The sequence below is a fragment of the Salmo trutta genome, chromosome 27, assembly GCF_901001165.1.
Source record: "Salmo trutta chromosome 27, fSalTru1.1, whole genome shotgun sequence".
NCBI classification, from domain to species: Eukaryota; Metazoa; Chordata; class Actinopteri; order Salmoniformes; family Salmonidae; genus Salmo; species Salmo trutta.
Genome location: NC_042983.1, coordinates 37,843,940 through 37,856,047, shown reverse-complemented (window position 1 = coordinate 37,856,047; position 12,108 = coordinate 37,843,940). Strand labels below are relative to the sequence as shown.

The following is a 12,108-nucleotide window of genomic DNA, read 5'->3' as shown; positions in this document are numbered from 1 at the left end:
CTGAAACCACCTCACTCCACCACACTGAAACCACCTCACTCCACCACACTGAAACCACCTCACTCCACCACACTGAAACCACCCCACTCCACCACACTGAAACCACCTCACTCCACCACAGTGAAACATTTACATTACATTTACATTTAAGTCATTTAGCAAACGCTCTTATCCAGAGCGACTTACAAATTGGTGCATTCACCTTAAGATATCCAGTGGAACAACCACTTTACAATAGTGCATCTAAATCACTCCACTCCACCACACTGAAACCACCTCACTCTTCCACACTGAAACCACCTCACTCTACCACAGTGAAACCACTCCACTCTTCCACAGTGAAACCACTCCACTCTTCCACAGTGAAACCACTCCACTCTTCCACAGTGAAACCACCTCACTCTTCCACAGTGAAACCACTCCACTCTACCACAGTGAAACCACTCTGTGATTTAAGTTTCACCTAGGTACAGATCTAGGATCAGCTTCCCCTCCACCAATCCTAACCTTAACAAATAATGTGGAAAATGCAAGACTGACCCAGATCAGCGCATAGGGGTAACTTCACCAGTAAATCCACACCTTTGGACACTGACAGCAGCACCAACCACCTGGACGACACAGTAGAAAGCAGACAATGCCCTCTACACACAATCAGGGGACTTACTGTATGTATCAATCATCTTAGAGTAGGAGTGCTGATTTTAGGATCCGTTTAGCATATTACATCACAATGAATAATGATTGATGATTCTCAGATCCATTCTCAAAGTAGGTCGGCTGCTGATTACTTGTAGTAGATACAGTCCATAGGTAATGAGATACTTTTGTATATATTGTGTATGTGGGCTATTTCAGCCACATCCGTTGCTGACGGGTGTATAAAATCAAGCACACAGCCATGCAATCTCCATACACAAACATTGGCAGTAGAATGGCCTTACTGAAGTGCTCAGTGACTTTCAACGTGGCACTGTCATAGGATGCCACCTTTCCAACAAGTTAGTTCGTCAAATTTCTGTCCTGCTAGAGCTGCCCCGTTCAACTATAATTGCTGTTATTGTGAAGTGGAAACGTCTGGGAGCAACAATGGCTCAGCCGCAAAGTGGTAGGCCACACAAGCTCACAGAATGTGACCTCTGAATGCTGAAGCGTCTGTCCTTGGTTGCAACACTCACTACCGAGTTCCAAACTGCCTCTGGAAGCAACGTCAGCACAATAACTGTTCGTTGGGAGCTTCATGAAATGGGTTTCCATGGCCGAGCAGCCACATACAAGCCTAAGATCACTATCAAGTGTCGGCTGGAGTGGTGTAAAGATCGCCGCCATTGGACTCGGGAGCAGTGGAAATGCATTCTCTGATGTGATGAATCACTCTTCACCATCTGGCAGTCTGATGGACGAATCTGGGTTTGGCGGATGCCAGGAGAACACTACCTGGCCGAATGCATAGTGCCAACTGTAAAGTTTGGTGGAGGAGGAATAATGGTCTGGGGATGTTTTTCAATGGTTAGGACTAGGCCCCTTAGTTCCAGTGAAGGGAAATCTTAACGCTACAGCATACAATACCATTCTAGATGATTCTGTGCTTCCAACTTTGTGGCAACAGTTTGGGGAAGGCCCTTTCCTGTTTCAGCATGACAATGCCCCATGCACAAAGCGAGGTCCATACAGAAATGGTTTGTCAAGATTGGTGTGGAAGAACTTGACTGGCCTGCACAGAGCCCTGACCTCAACTCCATTGAACACCTTTGGGATGAACTGGAATGTAGACTGCGAGCCAGGCCTTATCTCCCAACATCAGTGCCCGACCTCACTAATGCTTGTGGCTGAATGGAAGCAAGTCCCTGCAGCAATGTTCCAACATCTAGTGGAAAGCCTTCCCAGAAGAGTAGAGGCTGTTCTCGCAGCAAAGGGGAGACCAACTCCATATTAATGCCCATGATTTTGGAATGAGCTGTTCGACAAGGTGTCCACATACTTTCGGTCATGTAGTGTAGTCAGCACACCACAAACACATCTTCAATTCATCAATGTATTGTCTGTACGAGGTGTACTCCAGGCGATATGTGCCCATTTTGGGTCAAAACATTTTCATAAAAGCATGAAAGTTGCTACACTTGTGGAAATTGAACAGCAACAGTATCTGATGTATTCATATGATGTAATTGTGCTTCCAGGATACAGGCAACTCCCGACTGAGAAGATCCCTGGAGTGCTGTACTGACCAGGACTACTGCAACAAAGACCTGCACCCCACCCTGCCCCCACTCAAAACACCCAGTAATATATTTTATACACACACTCGCATACACAGACAGAAGTGACCAGTGATAGTGAGTTGACAGCGAGTTGCCGGGGACAGCGAGTTGCCGGGGACAGCGAGTTGCCGGGGACAGCGAGTTGCCAGTGACAGGGCCCAGCGAGTTACCAGTGCCAGTGTCAGGGCCCAGCGAGGTGACAGTGTCAGGGCCCAGCGAGGTGACAGTGTCAGCGAGTCACCAGTGAGAGAAGCAGGTGAAATGGAGCCAGTAAAGTCAGCTGCATAGCTCTGCTCCTCTGCAGTGATTGGCCCACAATCGGCCCAAGAGATCACTAGCTAGGGTTTCTGTAGAAGACCCAAAACTAGATATATTTCTTCAGTTCTTTTTTTGTATGTACACACGCGTGTGTGTGTTTGTGTGTGTGTGTGTGTGTGTGTGTGTGTGTGTGTGTGTGTGTGTGTGTGTGTGTGTGTGTGTGTGTGTGTGTGTGTGTGTGTGTGTGTGTCAGACTGAAAGGATGTGTTGGACTTCACACACAGGGCAGGTCCAGGGTGTGTGTGGCAGTAAGACTAGAGTCCCAGAGAAAGCAGAACTCCCAGCGGACATGGCCAGCAGTGTCATCAATCTGAAACTCGAGCAGCGGGCTTCAGGAAGAGATCCTATCGATCAGGACTAGGGTTCCCTCAGCTAGTTCACTCTGTCCCTGGGGACACCATTGTGTGTGTGGAACTGAGAGAGAGTATAACATGTTGGATTAACAATAAAGAACCTTTGAAATAACATGACTTAATGATGACTGTTTTTGACTGTTGTCTATTTCCAAAGGGATGTGTGGCCCCTGTTTGTATTGAATATGTGATCTGTTACTTATATAAAGTGATCAGTTATTACTCTCTCCCCCTTTCTTCTCTCCCTCCTCCTTTTGCACTCCCTCTCTCCCCCCTCTCCCCCTCCTCCTATATCTCCCCACTCAAACCCTCCTCCCCCTCCTCCCCGCCCTCTCTCGCTCCCCTCTATCTCTCTCTCCCCCCTCTCCCCCTCCTCCTATATCTCCCCACTCAAACCCTCCTCCCCCTCCTCCCCGCCCTCTCTCGCTCCCCTCTATCTCTCTCTCTCCCCCCTCTCCCCCTCCTCCTATATCTCCCCACTCAAACCCTCCTCCCCGCCCTCTCTTGCTCCCCTCTATCTCTCTCTCCCCCCTCTCGCTCTCCCCATTCTCTCTCTCTCTCTCACCCCCCTCTCCCTCTCTCTCTCTGTAGATTATGCAGATGGGAACATTCACCACATGGCTCTGCTCATCTCTGTCACTGTGTGCAGCATCATCCTGGCTCTCATCATTATTTTCTGCTACTTCAGGTGAGACTCGGTTTGCCTCGAGATAACGTTTTAGAACAGGGCTGTTCAACTCTGTTCCTGGAGAGCTACCTACCGTTTTGTAGGTTTTTGCTCTAACCCCATTTGTAACTAACCTGATTCAGTTTATCAACCAGGTAATTGCTAATATCAGGTATGCAAGATTAGGGTTGGAGTGAAAACCTACTGGAGGGTAGCTCTACAGGAACATGGTTGGAGTGAAAACCTACTGGAGGGAAAACCTACTGGAGGGTAGCTCTACAGGAACAGGGTTGGAGTGAAAACCTACTGGAGGGTAGCTCTACAGGAACATGGTTGGAGTGAAAACCTACTGGAGGGTAGCTCTACAGGAACAGGGTTGGAGTGAAAACCTACTGGAGGGTAGCTCTCCAGGAACAGGGTTGGGCAGTTAGTCCTGTTCTAGAATGACCTCTTACCCATGTTATGAATACGGTTATTCCCAGTACATGTACAGTCTATTTGTTCATCCGTACTTAAAATATTCATTCCACTTTGGGAACAAATGTATTTAAAAAAGACTGTTATTTTATTGTTTCTCTTTTGTCTGATGAATCCACAAGACAAGTATTGTTGGTACTTTGAATGAAATAATTGATCACAACGAAGAATCATGTATCTCTGATATGACATGTTTTCTAGTCAATGTTTGAATCAACCAGAATTGAGATATTACATACAGACTACTCACATTAAAGGGTTGTTTGATGTATACTGATGTGTGTGTGTTTGGCTGTGCTGCAGGTACAAGCGTCAGGAGTCTGGGCCGCGCTACAGCATTGGTCTGGAGCAGGATGAGTCCTATATCCCTCCGGGAGAGTCTCTCAGAGACCTCATAGAACAGTCCCAGAGTTCAGGAAGTGGCTCAGGTCTCCCCCTGCTGGTATGTTACACACACTGCATCCCTCTACCACCAGCTCACTGGTTGTATCCTTCTGAAGTGGGGATTTAATCACGTCCCTTCACCGATTGGAAAGTCAATTACTGGTGTAAGAAACATTGTGAAAACTCCCACTAGCCCATGTCTAGACCAATTCAATGCTTTGGATTTGTGGGAAGTAGTGAAGGAGTGTACACTTCCATAGAAAGGTTTGTGGAAAGTAATGGAGTGTACACTTCAGGAGAAAGGTTTGTGGGAAGTAGTGAAGGAGTGTACACTTCAGGAGAAAGGTTTGTGGGAAGTAGTGAAGGAGTGTACACTTCAGGAGAAAGGTTTGTGGGAAGTAGTGAAGGAGTGTACACTTCAGGAGAAAGGTTTGTGGGAAGTAGTGAAGGAGTGTACACTTCAGGAGAAAGGTTTGTGGGAAGTAGTGAAGGAGTGTACACTTCAGGAGAAAGGTTTGTGGGAAGTAGTGAAGGAGTGTACACTTCAGGAGAAAGGTTTGTGGGAAGTAGTGAAGGAGTGTACACTTCAGGAGAAAGGAGATATTTGAAGGTCACCCACACACCCAGGTAGTACAACTGATGAACAACACAATGATACAACGGATATGTTTGTGCTACGACAGAGGGTTTGTCAGTCTGTACAAAAATGTTTACACATGAGCTGTGTCTCCACAACACTTTTGTAATTATTTTTGTGCAGGAAAACCTCTCCATTGTATCACAACCGTTCTGCCACGTGGGTGTTACACGTCACTTCAGCACCACTTCAGTGCATTCTGGGCCAGAGAGAGCCTAACACTGTTTGAGTGCATTCTGGGCCAGAGAGAGCCTAACACTGTTTGAGTGCATTCTGGGCCAGAGAGAGCCTAACACTGTTTGAGTGCATGTTGGGCCTGAGAGAGCCTAACACTGTTTGAGTGCATGTTGGGCCAGAGAGAGCCTAACACTGTTTGAGTGCATATTGGGCCAGAGAGAGCCTAACACTGAGTGCATATTGGGCCAGAGAGAGCCTAACACTGTTTGAGTGCATGTTGGGCCAGAGAGAGCCTAACACTGAGTGCATGTTGGTCCAGAGAGAGCCTAACACTGTTTGAGTGCATATTGGGCCAGAGAGAGCCTAACACTGTTTGAGTGCATGTTGGGCCAGAGAGAGCCTAACACTGTTTGAGTGCATATTGGGCCAGAGAGAGCCTAACACTGTTTGAGTGCATGTTGGGCCAGAGAGAGCCTAACACTGTTTGAGTGCATGTTGGGCCAGAGAGAGCCTAACACTGTTTGTATGCATATTGGGCCAGAGAGAGCCTAACACTGTTTGAGTGCATGTTGGGCCAGAGAGAGCCTAACACTGAGTGCATGTTGGTCCAGAGAGAGCCTAACACTGTTCGAGTGCATATTGGGCCAGAGAGAGCCTAACACTGAGTGCATATTGGGCCAGAGAGAGCCTAACACTGTTTGAGTGCATGTTGGTCCAGAGAGAGCCTAACACTGTTTGAGTGCATGTTGGGCCAGAGAGAGCCTAACACTGTTTGAGTGCATATTGAGCCAGAGAGAGCCTAACACTGTTTGAGTGCATATTGGGCCAGAGAGAGCCTAACACTGAGTGCATATTGGGCCAGAGAGAGCCTAACACTGTTTGAGTGCATGTTGGGCCAGAGAGAGCCTAACACTGTTTGAGTGCATGTTGGTCCAGAGAGAGCCTAACACTGTTTGAGTGCATATTGGGCCAGAGAGAGCCTAACACTGAGTGCATATTGGGCCAGAGAGAGCCTAACACTGTTTGTATACTCATACAAATGCTCTCTCATTCTTTCAAACAATCAACCACTTACACTTTAATCAAATAATTTTTCCTTCCAAGTTTTTTCCACTTGAGTAAACCTTTTTAAACTGATATGTAAACTTTAAATGTATTATTAATCCTTTATTAATGGCGATTCACAGTTTATTTTCAGTATTTTCCTTGCCCACATAATTGATTGGATTTATAAATAACAATTGATTGGATTTATATAGAGCTTTTCCAGTGTTCTTAGCACTTCACACAGTGGGGGGAAACTCCCCTCATCTACCACACGGGGGGGGGGGGGGGGGAGAAACTCCCCTCATCTACCACACAGTGGGGGGGGGGGGGGACTCCCCTCATCTACCACACAGTGGAGGTAAACTCCCCTCATCTACCACACAGTGGGGGGGGGGAACTCCCCTCATCTACCACACAGTGGGGGGAAACTCCCCTCATCTACCACACAGTGGGGGGGGGGGAAACTCCCCTCATCTATCACACAGCGGGGGGAAACTCCCCTCATCTACCACACAGTGGGGGGGGGGAAACTCCCCTCATCTATCACCAATGGGAAGGAACCTTGTCTGACATCGCTCTCCTCCCCTCTCCTCTCCCTGTATCCCCTCTCCCCCCTCTCCTCTCCCCCCTCTCCTCTCCTCTCCTCCCCTCTCCCCACTCTCCTCCTCCCCTCTCCTCTCCTCTCCCCCCTCTCCTCTCCTCCCCTCTCCTCTCCTTTCCTCCCCTCTCCTCTCCTCTCCTCCTCCCAGGTGCAGCGCACCATAGCCAAGCAGATTCAGATGGTGAAGCAGATTGGAAAGGGTCGCTACGGGGAGGTGTGGATGGGCAAGTGGAGAGGAGAGAGGGTGGCCGTCAAAGTCTTCTTCACCACCGAAGAGGCCAGCTGGTTCAGAGAGACTGAGATTTACCAGACTGTCCTCATGAGACACGAGAACATACTGTGTAAGGAGAGAGAGTGGCTGTGTTGAGATACACAGTGCATTCGGAAAGTATTCAGACCTCTTGACTTTTTCCACATGCAGCCTAATTATAAAATGTAATAATTGTGTATTTTTTTTTGCAATATACACACAATACTTCATAATGACAAAGCAAAAACAGTTTTTTATTTTTGCAAAGGTATATAAAAAACAGAAATATCACATTTACGTAAGTATTCAGACCCATTACTCAGTACTTTGTTGAAGCATCTTTGGCAGTGATTACAGCCTCGAGTCTTCTTGGGTATGACGCTACAAGCTTGGCACACCTGTATTTGGGGAGTTTCTCCCATGCTTCTCTGCAGATCCTCTCAAGCTCTGTCAGGTTGGATGGGGAGCGTCGCTGCACAGCTATTTTCAGGTCTCTCTAGAGATGTTTGATCAGGTTCAAGTCCGGGCTCTGGCTGGGCCACTCAAGGACATTCAGAGACTTGCCCTGAAGCCACTCCTGCGTTGTCTTGGCTGTGTGCTTAGGGTCGTTGTCCTGTTGCAAGGTGAACTTTCACCCCAGTCTGATGTCCTGAGCACTCTGGAGCAGGTTTTCATCAAGGATCTCTCTGTACTTTGCTCCATTCATCTTTCCCTCGATCCTGACTAGTCTCCCAGTCCCTGCCGCTGAAAAACATCCCCACAGCATGATGCTGCCTCCACCATGCTTCACCGTAGGGGTGGTGCCAGGTTTCCTCCAGACATGATGCTTGGAATTCAAGCCAAAGAGTTCAAGCTTGATTTCATCAGACCAGAGAATCTTATTTCTCATGGACTGAGTCCTTTAGGTGCCTTTTGGAAAACTCCAAGCGGGCTGTCATGTGCCTTTTACTGAGGAGTGGATTCCGTCTGGCCACTCTTCCATAAAGGCCTGATTGGTTGTGTGCTACAGAGATGGTTGTCCTGGAAGGTTCTCCCATCTCCACAGAGGAACTCTGGAGCTCTGTCAGTGACCATTGGGTTCTTGGTCACCTCCCTGACCAAGGCCCTTCTCCCCCGATTGCTCAGTTTGGCCGGGCGGCCAGCTCTAGGAAGAGTCGTGGTGGTTCCAAACTTCTTCAAGTTAAGAATGTTGGAGGCCACTGTGTTCTTGGGGAGCTTCAATGCTGTAGACATTTTTTGGTACCCTTCTCTAGATCTGTGCCTCGACACAATCCTGTCTCGGCGCTCTACGGTCAATTCCTTCGGCCTCATGGCTTGGTTTTTGCTCTGACATGCACTGTGAACTGTGGGACCTTATATAGACAGGTATGGGCCTTTCCAAATCATGTCCTATCAATTGAATTTACCACAGGTGGACTCCAATCAAGTTGTAGAAACATCTCAAGGATGATCAATAGAAACAGGATGCACCTGAGCTCAATTTCGAGTCTTATAACAAAGGGTCTGAATACTTATGTAAATAAGGGAGTTATTATTATTATTTTTAATACATTTGCAAAAATGTATCAAAACCTGTTTTTGCTTTGTCATTATGGGGTATTGTGTGTAGATTGATGATCATTTTTTATTTAATCCATTTTAAAATTGGGCTGTAATGTAACAAAATGTGTAAAAAGGGAAGGGGCATGAATACTTTCCGAATTCTCTGTACATATACTGTAATGCTATAATAGTGCTATAATGTTCCATAGTTCCATAGCTCTCTACTCCCCCTGTGTCCATCAGGCTTCATAGCGGCTGACATCAAGGGAACAGGCTCGTGGACCCAGCTCTACCTGATCACAGACTACCATGAGGGTGGCTCTCTGTACGACTACCTCAAGTCCACCACGCTGGACACCAAGGCCATGCTACGGCTGGCCTACTCCTCAGTGTCAGGCCTCTGTCACCTCCACACAGAGATCTTTGGCACCCAGGGCAAGCCGGCCATCGCCCACAGAGACCTGAAGAGCAAGAACATCCTGGTGAAGAAGAATGGAGCCTGCTGCATCGCTGACCTGGGCCTGGCAGTCAAATTCATCAGGTAGGGAGGGAGAGTGTTAGTGTGTGTCGATCGATCGATTGTCCCTCATAATTAATTGATTCATTTGATTCAACCAAACTATTTGCATGAGAGTATCATAGTGTCACAATAGACAAGAATAAGTTGAAAAGGTTAGTGGAAATACAAATAGGAAAATGTAATTAAAAACTAAACAAATAATATAACATGGTTGTATTTGTGTTCTTCTCTCCCTCCATCACTATCTCTCATCTCATCTAACATCTCTCCCTCTGTTCTTCTCTCATCACTATCTCTCATCTCATCAAACATCTCTCCCTCTGTTCTTCTCTCCATCACTATCTCTCATCTCATCTAACATCTCTCCCTCTGTTCTTCTCTCCATCACTATCTCTCATCTCATCTAACATCTCTCTCACTGTTCTTCTCTCCATCACTATCTCTCATCTCATCTAACATCTCTCCCTCTGTTCTTCTCTCCATCACTATCTCTCATCTCATCTAACATCTCTCCCTCTGTTCTTCTCTCCATCACTATCTCTCATCTCATCTAACATCTCTCCCTCTGTTCTTCTCTCCATCACTATCTCTCATCTCATCTAACATCTCTCCCTCTGTTCTTCTCTCCATCACTATCTCTCATCTAACATCTCTCCCTCTGTTCTTCTCTCCATCACTATCTCTCATCTCATCTAACATCTCTCCCTCTGTTCTTCCCTCCATCACTATCTCTCATCTCATCTAACATCTCTCCCTCTGTTCTTCTCTCCATCACTATCTCTCATCTCATCTAACAACTCTCCCTCTGTTCTTCTCTCCATCCGTATTTCTCCCTCTATTTTTCTATCCATCACTATCTATCTCATCTAATCGAACATGGTCTCCCTCTCTCTCCCTCTCTCCCTCCCTCCATCCCAGTGACACCAACGAGGTGGACATCCCTCCCAACACCAGGGTGGGCACCAAGCGCTACATGCCCCCAGAAGTCCTGGATGAGAGCCTCAACAGGAACCACTTCCAGTCCTACATCATGGCCGACATGTACAGCTTCGGCCTCATCCTCTGGGAGATCGCCAGGCGCTGCGTCTCAGGGGGTACTGTAACCGAGTAGTTTCACCCTAGATGAGGTTCTCGGGTCAGTTTTGCATTTTTCCCAATTATGGTTAAGGTTAGGATTGGGGAAGTGAAAGCTGATCCTAGATCTGTACCTAGGGGAAACTGTCTTAGGAGGTACTGTAGAGCTTTCAGCAAACACACTGACTTTGGACGAAATTCGATCAAATCCGCATTGTGGTATTTATGTGTTCCAGGTATTGTAGAGGAGTACCAGCTACCGTACCATGACCTGGTGCCCTCTGACCCCTCGTATGAGGACATGAGAGAGGTGGTCTGCATCAAGAGGTTACGACCTTCTTTCCCCAACCGCTGGACTAGCGACGAGGTAAGCCAGTCACACATACACAGACACACACACAGTCACATAAGCATGCACATACACAAGCATGTAAACACACACACACACACCAACCATGCACAGTAGAGTATGTGTAGTACACACACGCGCACACACACACACATACACGTTGGTTAATCCAAACTCTAGAGCTGACTGTGTTTTATTGTGCCCCCTACAGTGCCTTAGGCAGATGGGCAAGTTGATGACTGAGTGTTGGGCCCACAACCCGGCCTCTCGCCTCACGGCACTGCGCGTCAAGAAGACCCTGGCCAAGATGTCCGAGTCTCAGGATATTAAACTGTGATGGCGGGGAGGGACACTCCAGGCGTGGGGGAAACACGTCACCACGGACCGACAGCCAGCGCTCTGCTCCGCTCTACCCACAGTCCTCTGCTGCATGGGGGGTCAGGAGGACCAGAAGCCAGCAGTGTACCACAGGGAGCCTCACCCCGGGCCACGGTCACTCAAAGAGAAGGAGGGAACCGCCCGTAACCCCTTGAACTGTCGTGATGAACTACTTGTTTAGATACTGAAGACCTGGGGCAGGTATTGCCTTTTTAAAGCGACCTGCTACGATCACGTTTGGTTGGCTTGGACAAAGAGGACACAAGCCAAGTGGGTTTTATTTGTGCTTTCTGTGAAAGCTGCTCTAGTTTTGGATGACGGGCCAGTGGTGGCCAGAGGAAGAGGGAGGTGGGGAACTGCATGAGGAGGGTGGAGGGTGACCCCTTCAGGCGCATCACAGGATGACAGCAGGAGGAATCAGCTGACAATCTGAAGCCATAATCAAGTGTCGATTTAGATTTTTGGGTGTATTTATTAGTGCAAACCGTAGAAAAACATTTTGCACCGCAAAGGTTTTGCAACAAAAACAAGCATTTCTTATTGGACAATTTTAGTTTAGTCCCTCCCCATTTTAGCCAGTTGGCTTCTGTTTGGTTCCTAGTGAATACACCCCTGTTGTTGTCCAGTAGTTTACCAAGGTAAACCATGGTGTGTCTGGAGTAAAGGGGAGTTTTTTTTCTTCACCTTGAGTACATTATAAAGTGTCAAGTTCTGATTCACTGGGGCCTCATTTGTAAAAGTAGCTTAATTTTTATGTACTCTACAAATAAAGATATTCAAATGATATCAGCTCAAATTCCAATTGTATCTGCATTAAAACATTTACGTGACGATGTCTTTGGTATTTATCATATGATTTGACCCTACCAGGGACCCCATGCACATCACACAGGTACTTTAGTGACATGGTTAGTTAAAGGGACAGTTCTCTCTTAAGTCAGAATGTTGACACCGTTTGACCTCAGACCACTAAAAACGAACAAAGTATATTAAAACGCCAGAAATATGAAACCTTGGTATTTTTTTTGTTTATTTTATTAGAATCCCCATTAGCTGTTGCGATAGTTACTCTT

General features: G+C 47.2%; 1 protein-coding gene across 2 annotated transcripts in view; it reads left to right on the top strand.

The window, feature by feature from the left end:
- The window catches only part of bmpr1ba (bone morphogenetic protein receptor, type IBa), a 134,439-nt gene extending 122,574 nt beyond the window's left edge, over positions 1-11,865 (top strand). For both annotated transcript variants that reach the window (XM_029717984.1, XM_029717985.1), the window contains 8 exons: positions 2,181-2,283; positions 3,524-3,620; positions 4,380-4,518; positions 7,071-7,263; positions 8,958-9,255; positions 10,153-10,328; positions 10,545-10,675; positions 10,869-11,865. In XM_029717984.1, coding sequence (XP_029573844.1) covers positions 2,181-2,283; positions 3,524-3,620; positions 4,380-4,518; positions 7,071-7,263; positions 8,958-9,255; positions 10,153-10,328; positions 10,545-10,675; positions 10,869-10,994 — 1,263 coding nt within the window. In that variant the 3' untranslated portion in view covers positions 10,995-11,865. The remainder of the gene's footprint in view (positions 1-2,180; positions 2,284-3,523; positions 3,621-4,379; positions 4,519-7,070; positions 7,264-8,957; positions 9,256-10,152; positions 10,329-10,544; positions 10,676-10,868) is intronic.
- The last annotated feature ends 243 nt before the right edge of the window (positions 11,866-12,108 follow it).